This window comes from Fundulus heteroclitus, chromosome 1, assembly GCF_011125445.2.
Source record: "Fundulus heteroclitus isolate FHET01 chromosome 1, MU-UCD_Fhet_4.1, whole genome shotgun sequence".
Taxonomy (NCBI): Eukaryota; Metazoa; Chordata; class Actinopteri; order Cyprinodontiformes; family Fundulidae; genus Fundulus; species Fundulus heteroclitus.
Window position 1 is genome coordinate 22,891,384 of NC_046361.1, and position 22,732 is coordinate 22,914,115.

The 22,732-nt window shown below is 38.7% G+C and overlaps 1 protein-coding gene across 2 annotated transcripts; it reads right to left on the reverse strand.

Annotated features, from left to right (window-relative positions):
- Positions 1–1,035: 1,035 nt before the first annotated feature.
- Positions 1,036–22,285, reverse strand: mybpha (myosin binding protein Ha). 2 transcript variants are annotated; one of them, XM_012856521.3, is made up of 14 exons: positions 22,052–22,285; positions 21,076–21,135; positions 20,793–20,858; positions 18,845–18,979; positions 18,249–18,416; positions 14,141–14,229; positions 13,839–14,034; positions 13,515–13,654; positions 13,220–13,379; positions 12,111–12,247; positions 6,853–7,039; positions 6,666–6,711; positions 1,572–1,606; positions 1,036–1,376 (listed from the first exon to the last, which is right to left on the reverse strand). In XM_012856521.3, exons 1-12 carry the CDS (start codon positions 22,242–22,244, stop codon positions 6,674–6,676), a joined length of 1,569 nt encoding a protein of 522 aa, XP_012711975.2. In that variant the 5' UTR covers positions 22,245–22,285; the 3' UTR covers positions 1,036–1,376; positions 1,572–1,606; positions 6,666–6,673. The 2 variants fall into 2 exon arrangements, with proteins under 2 accessions (XP_012711975.2, XP_012711991.2); XM_012856537.3 differs by lacking the exon at positions 21,076–21,135 and having other exon boundaries at positions 22,052–22,284.
- Positions 22,286–22,732: the final 447 nt, after the last annotated feature.

Here is a 22,732-nt window from a genome sequence, read left to right on the forward strand (position 1 = left end):
TCACTGTCTTAAGGGTGTTAAAAGTTACCGCACCCTGCCGGCGGGTAAAACAGCTTGGTGGACCTCAGCTCCTCTCCCCTTAAGCAAACTCCACCTTTTATTCTGGTTAACTTTGTTACCAGGCTACAGATGTTTACCAGAAATTTCCCCTCCTACTCACTTTCTGTTATGTGTTTAGACACAGCACTCTGCGAGCAACCAGCTTCTTTATTAATAACGTTTTGTGACTCACCACTTTTTTGTGGAGGGTGCGGTGATGACTGTCTGCAGGACAACTGTCACGTCAGCGCGGTTTCTTTCCCCCCGCCATGATTGTGCAAGTTATGTCATGGCCACAAAAAACAAAAGCAACACCATCCATCCATTGTCCAAACCGCTTTATCCCTCATTGGGGTCGCGGGGGTTGCTGGTGCCTATCTCCAGCGTTCACTGGGCGAAAGGCGGGGTACATCCTGGACAGGTCGCCAGTCTGTCGCAGGGCAACACAGAGACAGACAGGACAAACAACCATTCACGCACACACTCACACCTAAGGACAATTTGGAGAAGCCAAATAACCTAACAGTCATGTTTTTGGTCTGTGGGAGGAAGCCGGAGTACCCGGAGAGAACCCACGCATACACAGGGAGAACATGCAAACTCCATGCAGAAAGACCCAGAGGTGTACTCGAACCCAGGACCTTCTTGCTGCAAGGCAACAGCGCTACCCACTGCGCCACTGTGCAGCCCAAAAAAAGCAAAAAAAAAAGCAACACCAACAACAAAAATAAAACAGAAGATTTTTTCATAAAACAATTTTAATTTGTCTTACAAAATAATATTTTTTTTTAATAAAAACTGAATAGCAGGTGTTTCAGTAGGGGAAGTTGAAATAAGTCATGCTGTGTGTAATGAATCAATCAGGTTTTCACTTAAATGAATGATATTAATTCACTTTTCAACTGTATTCTAACTGTAATCCTAATGACATTAATTCTCATCAGAAATTGATAAAGTCAAAACAGTTATTGAGAAAAGTAAAGAATCCCACAAGAGTTGTAATAAAATACACTTTTTATTAACATGAGTTATTGCAATAGCCCATCTGATGAATCAATTTTGTTTTATTGTATGTTAAATCTAGATGCAAGCTGGAAAATAGTGGTAAACATAGTTTTTGCACAGATGTCTCTGTCTAAAATACATTTGCTAAACTGAGATGAAAACGATTGGTGTAATATGTGCCTGTCTCAGATTTTTATAAGGAGAAGGCCAGTCAGGATGTTTAGTTTTCAAATAAATACATGAATGTCGGCATGTTGCTCTGTCTCCACCTTCATCACCTCCAAGCTGCTGCACAGCCAGCTGCAGTATCTTCACTCACTTACTCTAACAATCTGAAAGGAAAGTTAGACAGACATAGTGAAGAATTTATCGATCCAAAGTTCTCACCCTCAAGCTCCGAGGCTTCAGAGGATATTACACTGACTCATGCACGTTGTTTTTTTTTTTGCCCCTTCGCAGAGGCAGGCTCCGTAATGTGATCATTAAGTTGGTGCAGCGTAGAAAATAAACCCATCATTTAAACTCACCTTAAGACCCGGACATCTGCTGCTTCTTCAAATCACTGATGGAAAGATGATTAAAGACAGGAGTTAAATGGGTTTATGAGGTGTCAAGAACCACTTTAACCAAGAATGTTCTGTTAAAATGTGTGTGGATTTATTGAGGCCTTCTGCGGTACATCTGCTAGATTATCTGTTTCTGTTTCTGCCCTCATAGCCTCTTCCCTCTCACAGCACTCCATTCAGCCTGTCAGCTCATGGTAATGTGAGGAGTTTGGCTGCGTGTCAGATCATCTGGAGTCATTTTTAGCAGCTACAGATTGCTGTTCTGACATCACTGCTGCCTTCCCACTTGAAGGCGCTCCCTGTCTAATCCTTCATCCCTCCTGTGGGGGCCGCCCATGTACGGCTGCTCCTTATGGAAATGCATCCTGACACTTTCAGAGATGACTGCAACATTGTGGGGACGGATTACATTTGGCATCCAAACTCTCTTTTAGGCACTCTAACCCGAGGAATGGAGGCTGTAAAGACCGGCGCTAAAACATCTAAACATGACCAAGGATGCAGTGCGGTCTGATCGTTCTCAGCCTCAGTCATTGGATCTATGGACTCGCTTTTGTTCTCCAATCATGGTGTGTCTCTTATGAATATGATTTTATGGTTTAAATTCTTCTTTTGTTTTGTTCCGTTTTAGCACTTTAATGTTTTCAAAATTATAACACGTTCTAAATAAAATGTATTATCTTTAATTCTTTGGATTCATTGTCCTGATTTACTGAGCCCTCCAAATGCAATTGTAGATTGAAGGACAGGAAATTGATCAAATGTATGTTCTAAGTACAGGACACTAAGACTCTAACTAACATCCTGTTGTACCTGTGATTAGTTTAATACTTCTAGTTGGCACTTCTGGCTTTGTGTTGGACTGATTTTGTTCTGATTTAAAGGAGAGGAGTTTTTCTCATAACACTGCTCTGATTGCTCTTCCCCAAGGTTCAATATACAGTCCATTGTCATTTCATTTTAAACATTTCCCTAAGCAGGCCTTATCCAGTCTAATAATGCCATATATCATGTTTATGCAGATTATATTCAGCTTGTTTCTTTTAAACCAACCGGGTGCAATAAACTGTCTACTGCCCCACTCTGATCTAGGACTGGCTGGCTAGTAAATATGTTTACCCTAACTCCAGTAAAATAGTTTTTGTAGAGTCTAGTACTCATAACCTGGGAGTAACTTTGATTCAAATCTAAAATATACATTTTTTGGTCTTTTTTGTCTCCAATTAAGGAGCATTGCTAAACTAAAAGCTTTTGCTCCGTCACTCGTTCTAAGGGTTAACTTATGGGTTTCTTTCAGAATTGACAACTGTAATGCATTGTTTACTGGACAACGCAGTTACATTAAAGCATCTACAAGTCATCCCGAATGTTGCAGCAAATTAATAACGTTCAAAAAAAAAAAAAAAGGCTAGCTCATAAACACATGTTTTAGCTTCAAGTGGAGTTCAGAATTTATTTGAAAGTTGGCTTATTGGATCAAAGCAATGAATGCAATCTGAAATCTTTTTATATTTTTTGTACTCAACATTATTAAAGAAGTCATTCATTATTTTTTTTTGTTTTTGCACATTTCAAAATGTATCTAATTGTTTCATTAACAAAACGAAACTCAACGGTGATAGACTAGGGCAAACATGTTCATTTAGTGCAGCTGGGGTGAGATGTTGCCTCGCAATATGAAATATTAAATATAACCTTATACCTCAAACCAAGAACTCACAAAAGGGAAATGAGAAGAATCTAAATCTGCTAAAACAGCATCAACAGATGGTATTTCTAAAACATTATGAGATGTTAATGTTTCTAATGCAGTGCCATAGACTGTCAGAACAGTATATCAAGACCTGCATCGATTAGCTTGGTATTGTTTTAAAAAAGATGATAGAGTTGATAAGAAAAAGCCTATAAGCGAGTCCTGCTGCTCCTGTCTCAACACAATGCGCTTGCCTCTGCTGTTTTTTTTTTATTTAATTTTTTGGTGTTGTTGATGTACTGCACTTTGAATTGTCTTATTACTGAAAAGTGCTTTATATGTGTGTTTTAGTTTGTAACGATGTACAGCACTTTGTTTCAGCTGTTGACTTTTTTAAGTGCTTTAAAAATAAAGTTGGTATGCTATAAATAAACTAGCCTTGCCTCAGGCTAACAGGTTAACACAAAATAAACAGCATTGACTAATAAAGTTTTTATTTTAAAATTATTACACCATTATAATAAGTGTTGCATCGATACCGATACCAGTATGGGACGGGGTCCCAGATCCAGCACTAAAATGGTGGTATCGGTATCGGTGAGTACCAACAAATAGACACCGATGCCATTTTGATGTTTGTATGTCACTTGAACGCAGCCTTCTCTCTCCTGACTAGTAATATACATGTTATATAAGTTCATGAAAGTTGCACTATTTTGGCATTTGAGAGCCAAAAGTTTATTCAACTATTGTCACCCATTCCAGGTAGGCAATACAAAGTTTTACTACCCTAAGTAGTATGCAGTTCTTCATATATATGCACACATATCAGTTTCAAACAGATAGTATTGGTATGGTATCGGTATCGGCCAATACTGCACAGCCAGGTGCAAATGGTATCGGCACAACACTAATTAGAATATGCAAACTACTGTACTAATCTGTGAAAAGAAAGCAAGACAAGAAAACGTGAGCTTTCTTGACCATCATGGTGCTATCCCATTTTCTCTTCATCCGAAATAATAACACAAATAACACACTTAAATATACTTTGCTGCTCAGTTTTTTGATTTTTTTTTATCATGGACATGAATGTGGGGCATGATATCCTCCTACAGCTCCTCACCCTGTCATGATAGCCCTACAGCTGTATAGTGTAATGATTTTACTTATCTGAATTATGCACATTGATCTCTGGATATTTCTGGAACTACACAATAATGGAATTCATAGGTCTTTGAGTTTTGTTGTCTAAACTGTGTGTTCTGGTTCTTATGATTTGAGTTAACTCTTCATTTGTTATGTAGCTCTCTGTGTTACCTGTATTTTTCCATGTGTTTCCCTGTGTCCATCTTGATCAGTAATTTTTTTTTCTGTTGTCATATTTACTTAGTCCTTTTAATGCCTCAGGTTCCTTGAAAGTTTGCATTTTTATTTAAATAATTCCTCTACAACATGTTCCTTTCTGCATTTGGGTCCTCCACTCCAAAACAGCATAATATGGTGTTATACTTTTCTTTTACTAGCCCAACAATATAGCTGGTCACTTTTTATGTAGTTTTTGCTCCCGCCTCTGTTACCACTCGCTTTCAGATGACAATATGTCAGTTAATAAAAGTGCTGATCTGCGTGAATCTGAATCTGTTTTCCCCCTACTATCTTTAATTTACATGAATGCATATAAATATTACTTGCTTTTTTTGACTTGGGAGGTCGATTGCCATAAACCAGTCTCAACATAATTTTTTTGGAAAGAGAAGACGCGACGCAGGGAGACCATAAAGTTTACCTCAGCTATCAAAATGCAAAACTCATCGCTATGAATAGGATACTTAAATAAACTTTGTTCAAGTTTTAATCTTATTAATACGTCAGCACACCATACCTATGGCATTATTTTGTGGTTAATTGTGATTGGTAATTGTTTTCATCCTCCATTCCCTGCTGATGTTAGTTAAGTTGCATACTGATGGCCCATTTAAATGGTGGGAAAATGTGCTTAGGTAGACTTATAAGAAGTGTATGTAAATATACTTGCATTTGTTTAGCTGGCAAACATCCATTCATATATCGGCAAAATGGAAATTGTTATGAAATTGTAAAAAAAAAAAAGTTATATAAAAATGTGTTTAACATTCCAGGTCTTGTGGATTGCCCTCAATAAAATTAGACCAGCTATTCTTTACACTAAACACCTTTAAAACCTTTGATTGTCAGCAGCCCCTATGGTTTAATCTTTTTCTTTTTTCTTTTTTTTTTTTTTTTTTGCAATTTCCTCCTCCCTGATTTCTGTTTTGAAACAACCTTACATGACCTCTCTTGTCAAAAGTTGAAATGACCTTGTGAGGTTGCTGGCTCCTGTTGAAAGGCAATGCTGCTTGAGCATTTAAAACTGCAATGTTGAAACATGAACGTATCAGGCTCATAGCTGGAGTATAAATAGACAGATGAAAGCAGAAAAACATCCAATTTGGTATTTTTATTAGACTTAGACTAATTTGTGCCACATTACCACGTCTAAAACAGGATCAGCAGTGGATAGCATTTATAGATAAGAAAGGTTGAAAGAAACATTGAGAAGAGTAGAAAGGCCTGGTGACCCTGTGAATTACATTGATGAGCTCAGTTTAGAGTGGGATCTTATGTTCACAAATGACTTATGAGTTGGAATTTATCCAGCTTGTAGACTAAGTTTTCAAATACATAAATTATATTACTAAAATGTGCAATATTGTATTTTACATTTAAAACAAAAGTACCCTCAATCATCGCTCAGGTCTGATGGGTTAATTTTCACCATCTTTCATTCGTTAATCCATTTTCATTTAATAACAGTGTAAATTAAAGTTTTCTATACAATATCAAATCATCTCTATTTAATTCTTTGCTACATATCTGTTGTTGCATTAATTTCTTGCACATGTTCCAGAAAATATCGACAGGTATACTTTGAAAGCTTTACTTAATCATTTAAGTAAATGCAAACATTTCAAGAATATTTTACTTATTTTTCTTTTTTTTTTTTGCAGTATACTCATCTTTAAAGTTTATTTTTGCAAATATTGTTTTTTGTAAAATAAAAAAAGTAATCACTTGTTTATTTTGATACCCCCTGTTTGAAGTAGAGTGAGAAAATGTTCACGTTTTATATGCATTATTTTTTCGTCAATTTCAATTACGTTTTAAGACTCGCTGTAATTTTGTTTTTCACCTTTGTTTTATTGTATCTAACTTTTTTGTATTTTTAATGATGTACCTTTTCTCATGTTGACCTTCAAATAATTTGAGGATTTTAGTTGAAAAATTGCAGCAGTTGATTAGTAATGTTTACTCATGATTTTGTTTCTTCTTGCAATCCTTACCTTTTTTCTTATTTTCCTTTTTCTTTACCCTCTGGAAGAATAACCTCTGTTCGAGAGAGATACACATTTAGTAAGTCATTCTAGTGATTTATTTTTAACAATACACAGTTTATGGGAAATCGGTATTGTAATATTGACAACCCTTGAACAGTTTGACTTCCTGTTTTGATAATATATAAACACATACGTTTGACCTCCAGCTTGCAGGAGACCATGGCTTCCCCCTGGGCATTCTTGGCTCTGCAGGTGTACACACCACCATCAAAGCTGCAGGGCTTGCGGATCTCCAGGGAGCAGATGCCCTGATTGGAAATCTGACGAAATTTGGGGTCATCTCCAATGATCATCTGGTTCTTCAACCACTCAATCTTTGGCTGCAAAGTCAATGGAAGACATTAATATAGTCATTTAATTTTCCACCATTGCGACTGTTTCTCTGTTGCATGGCACAATTTTGAGCAAGCCTTTGCTCCCAATGAGCTGTCTCATTTGAGCTATTTAAGGCTCGGTGCCTTTTGGAGGAGAAAAACTTGTTCTTCTTTTCTGTCCAAATACTATTATACAACTGTTGTAGAGTTGCAATTAAGCAAACCTAAGCAGTGATGCTGTGATGAAAAAATGCTTTATGACAACTCCTCCAAGACTTCTACTCATTTTATTTTTGTGTTGATCTATTGCATTAAATCTCAATAACATGAATTGAGGGTGCGTAGTTAGAACGTGATGAAATGTGAATACAAGTCAAGGGGCATGAAAACCTGACACTGTACAAAATCAAAATGTGAAAAGAACATGCTGCTCTTTAGAGTTTTGCAATTTTACAGTTTTACACTATCATGTACTCATTTTAATTGTACAGTCATGAAATATAACATTAAAGCTGACAATTTTAGGCAGAATGTCACATTTTCCACATGAGGCATACGATTTGAGTTGAAGCTATGGGAATAAAATATACTGTAAATAAAGAATGCAACCTTTGGATGAACTTCCTAATCTGTTGTGCCAAAAAAAAAAATACTTCTCTATGATAATTGTTTCTGCTTCTCCTGTTTGCCTGGTTGTTTACACACAATGTAATATTCCACAACTTCTGCTAAACAGAGGCATTCTTAAGGTTTTGCTAATTTTCCTCATACTAATTCTGCAAATTGGCTCACATATTTAGATTATTTCAAGCTACATAAGGAACAGAACAACACTAATTAGTGCATGCTCTTGAAGTGGAATGAAAATTATACAATGGTAAACTTTCTCTCTAATTACAGCTCTTTGGAATATGTCTTCACTAGCTTAGCATATCTAGCATTTTTCCTTTGTCGTTATGAAGAGCTCAATGGTGTCCAACATTTTGCACTGCGTTCCAAAATCGACATGTTGAAAGCATTCAGTGGCCATTTATTTTTTTCCCCATTTAAAAAGGAAATTCTATCCTATTGCAAATTTTTCATTTTCATAAATGAAGCATGCAATATTTTAATTAAACAAAATAGAAAATAACTAATTATTGTACATCTGAAAAAGGGTCTCAGACGTTTGCCTTAAAGGGGACATATAATGCAAAATCACCCTTTTTGAGCCCTTAAAGACATTTGGTTGTATACTTTGGAGTCCCTAGGAGTGCAGAAAATTTCAATGTAGTCTGTCAAGGAGTTGCAAAGATATTCTTTATCTTCTGTTTGGGTCATATCTTTCAAGCTGTAAAATTTTCTATTATTTTTTTGAGTTTATATTGTATGACTTTATTGATTTTTTTGCCATGATTGTGTGGACCAAGCTCAAGGATGTCAAAGGTACTAGTGAATAAGTGAAAATGTTGGGTTTGTTGGGTGTATTAATCCACAAAATGTATTACACCGTCCCCAGCATACTACAGAAATGGCTAAAAGGGGTTGGAGTGGAACGCTCTGCGACCTGGAGGGGGGCTGGGTGTGAAGTGCCTCCTTTGCATTTAAAGAGACTGCACCAAAATGAGTCCATGCGGCCAAAAGTTTCTCATTTGCACACCTACAATAATTCCTAACTGCATGGACAGTCCCATTTAAAAAAAAAAAAAAAAACATGGCAAGTACATCTTCTGGCGGATGTTCGTAAATATAGACATCTTTATGATTCAGCCTATTTAACAGTGAAAAGGAAGGCATTAAAAATAAATAAATAAATAAATAAAACATAATAAGTCCCCTTCAACAAGAGAAAAGTTTAAAGTTTCCCAACATTTATGGTCAAATGTTTTGTGTTATAAAATTTAGACAAAAGTACAAGCTGGAAGACCTGTCTCCACTGATCACCTGGTCATGCAGCCGCACCCCCACCAATCTGCTTTTAGTATTCATCCCATCATCCCACAAGACTTTGCTTAACTGAAAGATGCTCCAAGATGTTCAATACTTGTTTTCAAATACTGCTTTCAACTGTCCACAACTTTACCCCCAGATTTGTCTGCTGTTTGTGGGTCCACATACTATAATGCTATTTTATTGCTAAAGTTCTCTAACAGATATCTGAAGTCTTCACAGAACAGCTGGATTCATAAAAAGATAAATTTGCACACATGTGAACTTTTTCTACAGATTTAGTGACTTCAACATATATATAATCGTTGCACAGGATTTTATTTTGGGGTACTTTGTGTTGGTCTGCCACATAACGTCCCAATACAACACACTGAAGTCTGTAGTTGGAATGTGATGAGATGTGATGAAGTACAGGGGACATGAACATTTTTGCAATGCATTCTATTTGTTTAAAAAAATGCCCCCACTGAGCTGCTTGGTTAACAGTTCAAAAGACCATTGCACAACTGCTTTTCCCCCACTCTAATTCTAAATTTGTTGCTATATTGATATCATGAAAAGGCAGAACAGCGTGCCATTTGTGCCAAAGTGATACCTCAAACAACTCCAAGCAGGTCTGTGCGCTTAATCTTATTTAAATAACACAGATAACTGGTTACCCCAAAGACACCTGTCTCTCCTACCTCCATTACAGTGGATGCACAGCAACTGTCACTAACACTGATAAGGGAAGTGCGCCTGAGTCTCAATCGGTGATAAAAATAGGACCGCCGTGAAAAAGCAGCACATCTCTGTAGACATAAAAGTACATCAAGCTGAACTTCTTATCAGTGTCTCCTCCTTATAGGCTCCTAATGTGGCCTCTTCCTCCATATGTGACAAGTCTGTCTATATCAGAGACAGCTGGACAGCTTATCAGTACATTGGACACGCTTGTCTGCTGTGCCTTTTCAAACAGCGCTCAACAGGCTCCAGAATCTTTTTGAAGCTGTAGTTGTGTGTTTCAGAGGAGCAGCTGAAAATACGTCCAGAGGGCAGCATCCTGTTACTTGTAGTGGTGTAATCTGCCAGTGTACCACTGTGTAGTCACCAACTTAAAAAAAGAAGTCTACAGCTGTTGGTACACGACAAAGTTAGCTGATGAATAAAGCCCTTCAAAGTGACATTTTCACATATGAGCTGACGTGATCTGGTTACCCTCTTTAACACCAAAATGACACTAAAGTCTAAGGCATCATAATCGCCAGAAAGACAACAGTCACTCAGTAAGACAGGCAATTTTTTTCTGTCCAGCTACTACAGATTTCTAATATTGTTTGAATACAATTTTTCTTTCAAAGATTGTACATCCTCAATAGATAATACTGAGTAAGCAAACCCAGGGTTTCTAGAAGAACATTATCTGACATAAAAGTCTCAGATCTCATCAATTACATCTGTAGAATCTGGACGTAAGATAAAATAAAAATAAAAATTATATATATATATATATATATATATATATATATATATATTAGGGCTGGGCAACGATTAAAATATTTAATCGCGATTAATCGCCCTGATTAATCGCGATTAATCGCGATTAATCGCATTGTATTTACAAACTCCAAGAATGAATTCAAAAGTAGTGTAAAGAGCACTTTTATTTTAATGTTCTGCTGCCATATGAACAAAAGTGTTGTAACATTTGTAGCACTTATTTTATACTGGATATTTTCAACCCATCTATTGAATTTAGTGCACTAGTTGATCTTTTCTTCATAAGAGAACAAGCACTGCAGCCAAAATATGGCCTTTTTTGACCTGCTGTATATTAGCCAGTCCCTAAGCTTGATGTATCATGAAACTGTTGACCTTTTGGGTTTTGTGGTTTTTATTTTATTATTACAATTTAATAATAATAATAATAATAATAATAATAATAATAATAATGTTATGTTCAGTGTTTTTTCGCTAATCCACCTCTTACATATTTCAATCCTTATGTAATTTTGTCTGTGTTGTGTGCACCTGCCTGTTGCTTTAATCCTATTAATTTCCCCGTCGTGGGATAAAAAAAGGATTAGCTAATGTTATCTTATCTTAAATAACACTTTTTAATATATGTACTGGGTTCTTTCAAGGTCTTAATTACATGTTATGTGTGGGCTCCAGTAACATCCATCCATCCATCCATCCATCCATCCATCCATCCATCCATCCATCCATCCATCCACTGATCTACCTGGATGTTCCCTGGAGGACTGAAACGCCTCAGTCAGAGACGTCTGTGGGTCTGTCGGGGCAATGAGAGAAGTTTCGTCTCCTCTCTCCGTTTCTGGGGCTCGACGTTTTCATGTTTTTTCACGTGCTTAGAGAAATTTGTTGTGTTTCCACTGAAATGAACCGGCTTTTTACAAAACATACAGCTTGATTTCATTTACGGTATTAAAATAAAGCCGAACGGTGCTACTTCCTCTGTTCATGTTTTTTCGCTGCTGCGTTCTCTCTCAGCTGTTTGTGTATTAAGTTTGTGTGAGAGCTGAGTGCGCGGGCCAGGCTTGAGCCTGCGTGACTGATTGGCTGGCGCCGCTGAGCCATGTACGAGAGGGGAGGGGTAGGACGGGGAGAGTGCTGCCCGACAGCGGCGCTGGCAGTCAGCGTGCCTGCTGACTGACACTGACTGAAAGCTTACATGCGTTAATGCGCGATAAAATAAATATCGCCGTTAATAGTCTAATTGAATTAACGCGAAATTAACGCGTGAACTTGCCAGCCCTATATATATTATGAGATATATTAATATATTATAATATTATAGAAAATTTATTTATATAGGTTATTTAGATAATATTATTTACTTAATTTATTTATATATTATATATTATACTCTATATAATATCTATATATAAATATATATATCTCTGATATATCATATCTATATCTCATACCTATATATTAGATATATATATATGTATTATTTTTTTCCCCAAAGACCTTTAAATAAACAGCAATAAGTGTTTATTATAATCCCGCATGTCATTAGATTTCCTTGTGTATCTGGGGTGAATCTCTGAAGAATGACAAAACATTTAGCCAGGGTTTATTTGCTAAATCTCTGAATAAATGAGAGCTCTTATCCATGCACCTCTATTTATGTACGACCAACCTTGGGGCATCCTCGAACCGAACACAGCAGCTTGGTAGTGTATCCCACGGTGGCTGCGCGGTCAATGAGGGGCGTGGTGAACTTCGGTGCTTCGCTGAAGTCATGCTCCTGGTACTCAGGAGGTTTGTAGACGATACCTATATTACACACACAATTATCATCACACCTGTGTATTAAATGTAAAATAGTTGCAAATACAGTCTTCGCTTGTCTTAACTTTTTAAAAAAATAGTTTGTAATAAATAAAAATAACCGGCTAGTAAGCACAACTACTTAGCCTGATGGCGACGGTCATGTTAAAGCCAAGACTAATGCAACAAAGGAGCGAAAACACACTTTAATGCACTATATATTATCAGTGGGTCAATTTCAAGGAATAATCCATCGGGAACAGACTAGTAGTTTAAATACAAAAAAGCTTTGGGCTCATGTTGAGGATCATGAGCACATGCTGGCTCAAATATACGTATTCTGTCGTACTGCAGCAGCTACTGCAAGCTTGTTTGTATCTGCTTTTAAGAAATATAAGTCTGAATAGGCAAAAAAAAAAATTTAGACTGAAGTATACAGAGGTCCATTTGATGAATAATAGCCTTAAGCAAGACAGACAGACAGTCATTATTTTTCCAAAAGTAAAACAGGGGTTGCGAGACAAAATAACTGCATCTGAACAACGTCCCAATAATGTTACAATTCAATCAGTATCCTGTGCGCTTTCAAACAGCTTAGCCCAGCATCAATTGGGCACTGCCTGCATGCATCATGCCGTCCGGTATGCACAAACTGTGCACATTAAAGTCTCTTGACAGTAAAGCATTAGACTCATTCCTGCACCTGCACACACGACTCTGTCAGGGGTCCTAAAGGTTTTTCAGGCTTTAAAAATTAATCTCAGTAATACTTGAACACTGGCCAAGAGAGGCACCCACTTAGATTTTAAAGCAGTGCCAAGGTCATTTTCACTCCTCAAGTACTCACTTTAGGCCCTGGACGACGAGCCGCAGCTCATTAATGTAGCCGCGAGTGCTGCAGACACGTCTATAAAGCTATACTCATATAATCGCATTTACACAGAAGAATTAAAGTGCTACATGCATCCATAACGTCACCTTTTTTGGGAATTGTTGCCGGCTTCTTTGTCACAGCGCTTTTCTCACTCCTCCCAACTTGGTTCTCAGAAAACACTCTGAACAGGTATGAGTTGCCCATGATGAGGTCTGAGACGGTGGCCGTTAATCTGTGGTAGTGCTCCAGCACTGTGAACCATTCCTGTCAGTGGACACACAGCAGACCGATTACTGGTGTGCATGTAAAATGAAACCCGCAGCCAGCGTCCTCAGCCTTGTTGTTTTTGTTTTAGCTGTTAATCTTTTTCTTCAAACTAGCTGTAAGGACGACTCATACCCCAGTCTTCCTGTCGGCCTTCTGGACCGTGTATCCGGTGATGTCTGAGTTGCCGTTGTCCTTTGGAGGAGTCCATTCCAGGGCAGCGTTGAAGCCCCACGCGTCTACTAACTTCACACTAGTGGGTGGACCAGGGAGGTCTAAAGACAGAGGCGACGGCCATTAACACACAAATGATTCAGACCATAGCCACTTTGTTGTTTATGTGGCTTATGTGGTTTATTGTTAATATTTGCAACAGCAAATGGATGGATGGATGGATGGATGGATATTTGTGTGTGCTCACTGGTATTGTTGGAATTAAGCAGGGCAAATGAGACTGACCCACAATCTGCAGGGTGACCGTGGCCTTGTCTTCAATGCTCTCCACTTTCAGTGTCATCTCATAAACGCCAGAGTCATCCATCTGAGCGCCACGGATGAACAAGATGCTGTCCCTGTCGCTGTTCCTGATGTTGACCCTCTTCGTATCCAAAGGCTGGCCATCCTTCAGCCAGGACACTGTGGGTTTGGGCTTCCCCTGCGGGTTTGGAAAAAGCAGAGGAACGTCAAGGTACAGATTTGGTTGCTTTTTTTTTAAATTTCCGTTATGCTTTAATATGAATCGTTCAAGCTTGCTTGCTTACAATGAACGGGATGACCAGGTTGATCTGATCTCCAACCTTCTTTACGTAGCAGGTTCTTAGTGAGCGAGGCAAGCGGATCCTGGGTCTATCTGAAAATGTGAGACAAACATGTTTATTTTCCTGTCATCCTTCATTTTGTAGAACAGCAACTACTAACTGGAATGACGGCTGTTCTTGGCGAAAGCCGCAATGTGTTTATTGTTTCCGCTTCAGGTCAGTGGGGTCACTTCGGGTCAGGATGGCAAATCAACATAGACATAAATAGACCAGACACAGCGAGGCAAAACTCAGGAGCATGGCTGAACCTGCTACTGGCAATTTTTTTAAATATTAGAACAAATATTTAATTATGTGAAAAATAAAAAAAATACTTTTAAACATGACATGGAAAGTCATCATATTGAGTTAGGTATATATGTTTATATTTTTTGTACATGTTTTGATGGATTCTGTTCCTGTTAGAAATATTAAGATCTATATTTTCTAGGTTATAAATTACACAGCAAATAAAAATCCCTATCCTAATTTAACAATAACTATACACTGCATAAAAATTCTTTAAAACTTGTATTCTTTAGAAATTGTTATTTCTTTTATAAGATGTAGACGTGGAATAAATGATATACTAAGTTACTTATGATTTCTTTCTTTCTTTTTTAGAGAAAGAAAGTTAAATATTCTGACCAATTCCGAGCTTATAAAGTTCCCAAACAGTGAATGACTGTGGTCTTTGTCAAGCCCTATTCGTCATATTAGATATTGTTAAATGTTAAACTTAAATGTTAAACTGTTCAATTATTGTCCTGATTGTAGAAATATGTGAATTCAAGTGAAAAGCTGTTTTTGTGTAAAGGTTTCCAGCCTTTTAAAGATCAACAAACATCTGCTTTACTTGAATGGCATGTGCTCCTTTCTCAGGAGGGAAATTGAAGTCCTTGATTACAATTTCAAAAACCATTGATATATATGTGTGTGTGTGTGTGTGTGTGTGTGTGTGTGTGTGTGTATTTCAATCACTTTGCACTAAAATTTACCTCTGTAATAAAACACAATTTATTTTAAGGTGTTACACATTTTAGCAATAGGTTGTGGGTGGCCAGTATGCAGTGAGATCTGTTCATGTTCACACTGAGAGGACTAAAAGACAAAATCAGAATCTCCTTGACCTCAAGGGTTTTCTTACAGTAATAAATGTGTATATTTTATTATAGCACATAGAAAAACACCATGTCTCTGACTTGTCCTTGCTTATAATAAAGTTGCAGTGCTGCATATAATAACTTCTGACTGGTTAATCAAAAGTACTGTATCTGGGCAAGGAGAGGCAAAGGAGGAAGACCCTTCGTCCAGCAGTGCCTAAAATAGCTTTGGTGAGAAAAACACCTTGGCTGAACCCTCACGCGTCGCTTCTCTACACAATGTGCAGAGAAATGAAGACGTCATAATTTTGAACTCATCAGCGAGGTCGAATATCACAGCTAGAGTCAGTTATAATGTGTGCCGCTGCAGTTTGCTGTGGATACTGTGACATGGATGAAATGACATCATGGATAGGTGTGTAACATCCACGTTTCTACCATGCTGGCTAATTCGTTCAGGCTAGGTGCTGAGGATCAGGGAGAGCATCCCTTCCATGATTCTGCACGGGCAGCAAATATCTCAAGAGCCTGGTGGGCCTAGACGACACATAAAACCCTGTGCTGTTTCTACTGATCGACTCAAAATGTCCTGCTTTCTCACAGCCCATCTGTCTCCTGTCCAACTCCCTCGTGTTGCTCCATGTTCTCTCTCTCTGACCCGGCACGTCTCATCACCCTTTATCCTCACATTTGTCACCATATCAAGCGGGGATCTGGCAACGGAAGCCGTCGTTTCCCAGGAAGCTCAGGTCTGCCTCCAGATGCGGCTCAAACTCTGAGCTCCGCTAATTACCAAACCTGCCAGCAATGCCCAGCAGCATCGCTGGCATTGCAACATCTACTAGCCGCCGATCTGGACTACAAACAATACGTAATCTGTCTTTGTCTCGGGATAAAGTGTCTATGCTGGGGGAGGCTTTCAGCACATGTAGGACAGTCTGTTTTCATCGGCCTGTGCATGCCGATGCGGGACTGAGAGAGAGCTGAATTTAACACCAACAAGCCGCCCAGAGTCCATCAATTAGGCTCGTGTTTCGCTTCCCTCCGCTGACCAGCACTTTTGTTTGCATGACCGTTGGTGTCCCTCAAAGGTTTCTGCGTGTTCCCAGTGGTTTTATATCACAACCGGGAAATGTGCTCAGGGACAGAAAGCTCTGTCTCTGAAATGGATAAGTTGGGTATGTCAACATATGTTGACACCCTGTCAAGTGTGTCTCAGTGGAGTCTGCAGTCTCAAACTGTATTTCTATATAATAATGAGGATTATTAAGAAGACTGTACGTGTATAATATTGTATATATGTATACATGTATACACACACACATACAGATATCAAACTTTTAAACTATTGGCCTTTATGCGCCATGTACAGCTTGGAGAATCCTGAAATACAATATACATCCTGATCCTTATCACCACACCACGCTGTGAAACGGAAAGACCTCAGCAAAGATTAGCACTTCTGCTGGTGCAGAGTCACATCTGTTACTAAGTAAGCAGATTTTAAAATAAGGCATGTCTCCGTTCTATTCTGACATACATTTTGAGTAATGTTTGAAATTGCGAGGGGAAAATTATATGTGAACAGACAAGTTGGTGTAGTCAAGTTTGGTGAAAAAAGAGAAAAAGTAATCATCTCTTAACACTAATAGTTGCATGTGGCCCCCTTGATGGCAACAGCTGTTATTTTTTACAAAAGCCAAAACCCTAACCCAAGAAAAGAAATATGTGAGGGGGATAACATCTTTCACAGCACTATTCTCTCATACAATCTTGGCCACAAATTTCAAGTGTAAAGCTGCGGCACGATAAAGAGTCACAGTATAATTAGATATTACGTCATTATGTCGAGCTGTTAAGATGAGATAAATAAAGCTGGTTAAAAGTGTGGCCTGATGCAGATTGATCGATGGGAGCTGTTGTTGTTGAGAGGTTTTGTCAAATTCAGTTAATATGAAAAATGTTGTATTTGTGCAAAATATTGGTTTCTCATTATATTTCACATATGAAAATGCTGAAAAATGTCATAACCCCCTTCCTGGAAAAGCAGAGAATACGACTGCTACATAAGCTGAATCTATTTACTTTGCATGAATGATGTCATTAGGCCATACCTGTCTGAGAAATAAGGACAGCCAGAGTAGCAGGTCCATAAATAAATGAGCTTTGAGTGTGCACTGACGAGGTCCCTGTCAGTGAAATGCATGGCAGCCAAAAGGCTCATTACCCAAATGTTTCCCTTCGGCTGACTGAGACGAGCAGTAAATCATCCTTTAGACTGATAGTGACAGCCTCCTTGAAGCTAGAGCACCCAGCATGGCTGCAGGAGCTTTCGTCTGACACTTTCAAAAAGGGACCACGTTTATATTTCACATAATCTCATATAAATGTGACCATCACAGACTGCTGCCTTTGATTAAATGGAGAAAAAAAAGAGAAAGTGCCATTAAAAAAAACAACAACACACAATTTAAGAGGTCACAATAAAACATGCAGTCACTTCTAGAGACACGGAAGTGACAGTTTGATTTACCACCGACGAAAGCACTTGTCAGCACCTGTATGATTTACATCTTAACATCTGTGCAGCTCATCAGAGGCCCGCACTTAATACCACCGCCGCTTCTCTGTTTGCAACAGGAGTATTTTAAGGATAGGTCATAAGTTATGACTAGCAGACAAAACTCAACAGACAATTTGTTTGGTTCAATTTGGTTCAACACCGGGAACATTTTCAATGAAATGACAGCGCAGACTATTTCAAAATAGTCTGCGCTGTCATTTCATTGAAAGGGTATTTATTTTGAAAGGGTATGGCCATTTCAAGGCAACAAAGCATAGCAAAATTCATCTAGTATCTCTTCTTTTTTTTTTTTTTTTTTTACTCTAACAGCCTAAACATATGTAAAACTGCACAGATAAAAACAAAAATGTTCACCATAAGTTGTCTAACACTGACTGCAACTCACCTCCGAGCTCACGGATCGGCACAGGCTCCTGAAGCACCCCCGGTTCACTGCGGCCGCCTGGGTTTACAGCCACAACGCGCACATGCAGCAGGTCGCCGGCTGTCAGGTTCCTGATACAGTAGCGGTCAGCCAAGGTCAACTCCTCGTTAGCCACAATCCAGTCTGTCGCTGCGGGAAAACATGTCTGTGTTACTGCGGCTTAATTCAAACGTTTGGTTCTATTTAATGATTGTGTCAAAAGAAAAGGGCACCAATTAGCATACATCCTGCTCAGGAGTCAGTTTCTCCCTTGCAAAATGTTACGGGACACTTTTAATGGTTTATCACCTGCCGACACAATTGTGCAAACAACCTGCCCACGAGAAGGTACAGTAAGAACCAACACGGTGAAACCTTAGACGGCAATGCTGTCATCTGAGCAAAGGAGCGCTTCTAAAAGCAGTGTCAAAGGATACGGTGACAGCCGGTCAACGTACGTCGGCCGTATACGGCAACAAATCTATCTGGCTTCTGACACTCCGGAGACAGGTGCAGCCTCACAAGTCGCTCGCTCGCTCACACAAGAACACACACGAACACACTTTACACACACTTACTTCCATCCTTGCGGTACTCGACAGCGTATCCGCTCAAGCCTGAGCTACCAACAGTCTCTGGTGTTTTCCACTTAATGGTGAGGCTGGAGTCATTCACATCATCCACAGAAACATCCAGAGGAGCACTGCTGGGGACTGCAGGGGAATAAGGTGATTAGAAAGATAAAAACGCAACACTCAGGAAGTTGTTTTACCGTTTTCCACAAGGTCAGGATTTTTCCCAAATCTTGTCTTTTCAGATATCCCATTTAGTTACAACCTACAGGCTGTAAATCAGTCTTGATCTCACAACTTTCCTCAAGTTAGACAACAAACTGAAAGAATGCAGTAAATGTGGGAAATTTTATTTCACTCTGACGACAGCAATGGGATGAAAAATATGTATTACATTTCAATTTTCCTTTGTTCATTTTGTTTTCGGAAATTAAATTTTTTTAGCTTCCTAAATGTTTTTTTATATCAAACTCAAATTTCTACTGTTCTGAGCTCTTCAAGGGACATGGGGGAATAATAACAAGGAATTGATCTTAATTGACTTTTTGCATGATCCTGCAAAATATTTTGTGTAAATCTCGCAAAAGTAAGACAGGTTTCAATTATTTATTTTTTTCCTCCTGCATGTCCCTTGCAGGGTTCAGTAAGTTTCCCCTCACTGTTGTCATTTACACAATTGTTTCTTCAGACCAAGTTTACCTTGGTGAATTGCACATTTCTGTTAATATTTAGCCTTGTTGAACTTTATTTCTCTCCTTTGTTTATTTTGTCAGTGTGTTTCATTGCTTCCTATTTTTTATCTTATTTATGCCACAAATGCTCAGTGGAGCAGTGGGTAGGAAGGGTAAATTCCCCTTAGGTGTGAGTGTGTGCATGAATGGTTGTTTGTCCTCTCTGTCTCTGTGTTGCCCTGCGATTGACTGGCGACCTGTCCAGGGCATACACCGCCTCTCGCCCATTGATAGCTGGAGATAGGCACCAGCACCCCTCGCGACCCCATGAGGGATAAGCTTGTAAGAAAATGGATGGATGGATAAGCCACAAATGTTAAACTTGCACAATGCTTTCAGGAAAGTGTTGTTCTCCCGACAACTGCCAAATTCAGACTCGTCCATTGGATTACCAGCCAGGAAAGGCATTGTTCATCTCTTCAGATAACATTTCTTTACTGCTCAAGGGTCCACTGGCAGCATGGTTTTGACCGCTGCATCTGATGCTTTGCATTTCACCATGTGGTGTAAGGCCTGGATGTGGCTGCTTGGCCTTGGAAACCTATTTCATAATGTTTTCTACGCAATCGTCTTGAGCTAATCTCAGGTCACATACACATTGGCGGTTTATAGCTGCTGCTGAATGAAAATAGTTGGCAACCTCTGCACACCATGCAACTGGCCCAAGCTTTAATTTTACGTGATCCACCACCTTGTGGCTTGATTACTGTCTATCCGACTTTGTTATAATACCACCAACAGTCTACTATGGCATAATTACTAGGGAAGAAATCTGAAGTCTGTCCTTTGTCCACATCTTACCATGTGACTCATTGTTTGATGATTAAATTGAATTCAATTAAATGTGCTCAATTTACAGAAAATAGCCCTTCAGAAATTCAGTTTTCTTAAAGGTAAGATAATATTGCATGTTTGTAAAACTATGTAATCAATGGCATTTGTTGTGGAATTACCTAAAAAAAAAAATAGGGATCAAAGTCCTTAAAGATCCAGTTTAATTATCCGTGTAAAGTCCTCTGTTATGGGTAGAAAACTGGTTAATTTTCTGAGTTTGTGTCTTCTTATGCTTTACTATTATTTATTGGTCAGCGCTCAGCTTAACAAAAACAATCACTTTTCTTAAAATGTGCAGCTGAAAATGCGTAAAATAAGTAAAAAGACTGTCCAGTGTCCCAAAATACACAGCGAACGACAGACGAAGCTGTCAGAAATTGTGAGGTTACCTGCAGGAGGAGGCGGTGTGGGGGCTTTGGGAGGCTCCTCGACTAAAGCAGCTTCTGCTGGAACGGCTGTAATTAAAGCAGCAAAAAGTTAGCCAAAAACCTCTGCACCACTGGTGAGATCATAGCCTGCTTTTTAGTGCTCCAGATGTCAAACTTGTATCTGCATCCTCTGCAACTTCACCAGACCTGAATTTAATACAGCACAAATCACACAACCACCTGCGTCGCTATTTACAGTACAAAGCACACTTTGTGTATTAATGTGATTGCAATTTATGTTTACCATCTGTTGGAGCATCTGCATCAGGAGGAGGAGCACTGTCTTCAGCAATGGGGGCAGCAGCTATCATTAAAATGCCATTCAGAAAAGCCAGTTAGTGACATACATTTTATGTTTTAATATTACTAGAAATCAGCAAGTTTCTGGGTTATTTTGACGACAATGGCACTATTGGAGCAAAGCAGCAGCACAGGGCATAAGAGAAAAAGCTGAATGTATAAATGGATGTACTGCTAAAATATACAGGATACAACTTTGTTATCAAACATTTTTTTTCGTTCCAAAATATTAAGACTGGTGATGTTGAGTGTGTAGACATAAGAGCTGTGCGCTGTGTGTTTGCCATCAGTCTGACACATGCTGTGATTAGCAGCCAAAATCTGGATCAGCCTTTCTATTAAAGCCGCCAACAAGAAAAATAATACCAGAGGTCTGGTGACGAGAAATGTGGCACCAGAGAAAAGAGTAATGCATTGTATTGCGTCAAACACAAGAAACTGATCTGGAAGGCAAAGCAGAGTTCAATAGCGGCTCCTGTTATTAATCCTCTGACATAAACTACATTGTGCTGCTATGTGCAAAGCTATCTTCAGATCGTTTGAGATTTTAGAAGTTGGACATTGTCATGGTCAAGAAACCTTGCGGTGTTATTTTAGTACTGACAAAAACTACACAGTAATAAATAGAGGTTTAGCATACCCAGTTGCTCTGTGAGAGCCTCACTATCACTGAAATATGTGAACAAATCCATAAAGGGGGAGTTACAACAATACCACAATAACAACAGAGCTAAAACTAAAAACATTCCTGATGAACAGCATGATTTCACACAGTTTAAAAAAAAATACTTATTGTATTTACCTTTTACCCTTGAGCCATACTATTTAATTAACAAAAAAGGCATATATTTGAAACACATATTTTAAACAACACAAAGTCTGGCTTTTCCTCTCTTTTGTTTACAGGATTTCTTTCCTACCTGGAGCAGGTCCCTCAGTTGCAGGGGCGTCCTCTGCGGGGGCGGCAGGTGCTCCCTCCTCAATTTTAGCAGGTGCTGCCTCGGCCGGTGCCTCAGCAGGCGGGGCCGGTTCTGGTTCTGGAGCAGGCTCAGGTGCTTTCGCTGCAGCCTTTTTGGCTGGAGACTTTTTCATAGGTGCAGGTTTGCTCGGCATCGCTGACACACTGACAGTGCTCTATATGAGGGTTTGGAGGAGCCCACTGTAACATATATATAGTGAGAGGATGGGGGGGTTGAAGAGAAGTCCGCCCATCTACTGATCTCTCCACCCCCCTACCCCTACCCTCCTCCTCAGTCTTGTCTTTATCTCTGTGTCTTCTTCCTGACAACAAACTCTAAACTGTTACGGCCTAGAGTTGAGAAAATAACTAAAATACAGATAAGTTATTTCACTCTTTTTTATTTTAAATACACTTTTTAGATACATTGGAACTCATTGAATGTGAACTTTAATAATTTTAATCAAAAAGTTAATCAATAGTGGAAAATGTGAACAATACATTTTTTAGGGGGAATTAGTTTTTTTCCTAATTTTTTTTTTTTTTCGTATACTCAGAATGCTTTAAAGTTGTTTTATTCTCTGTTATGTTGTTTTATGTTTAGGTTGTTTACATGGAGGTGTGCTTATATTAAATAGCTTAA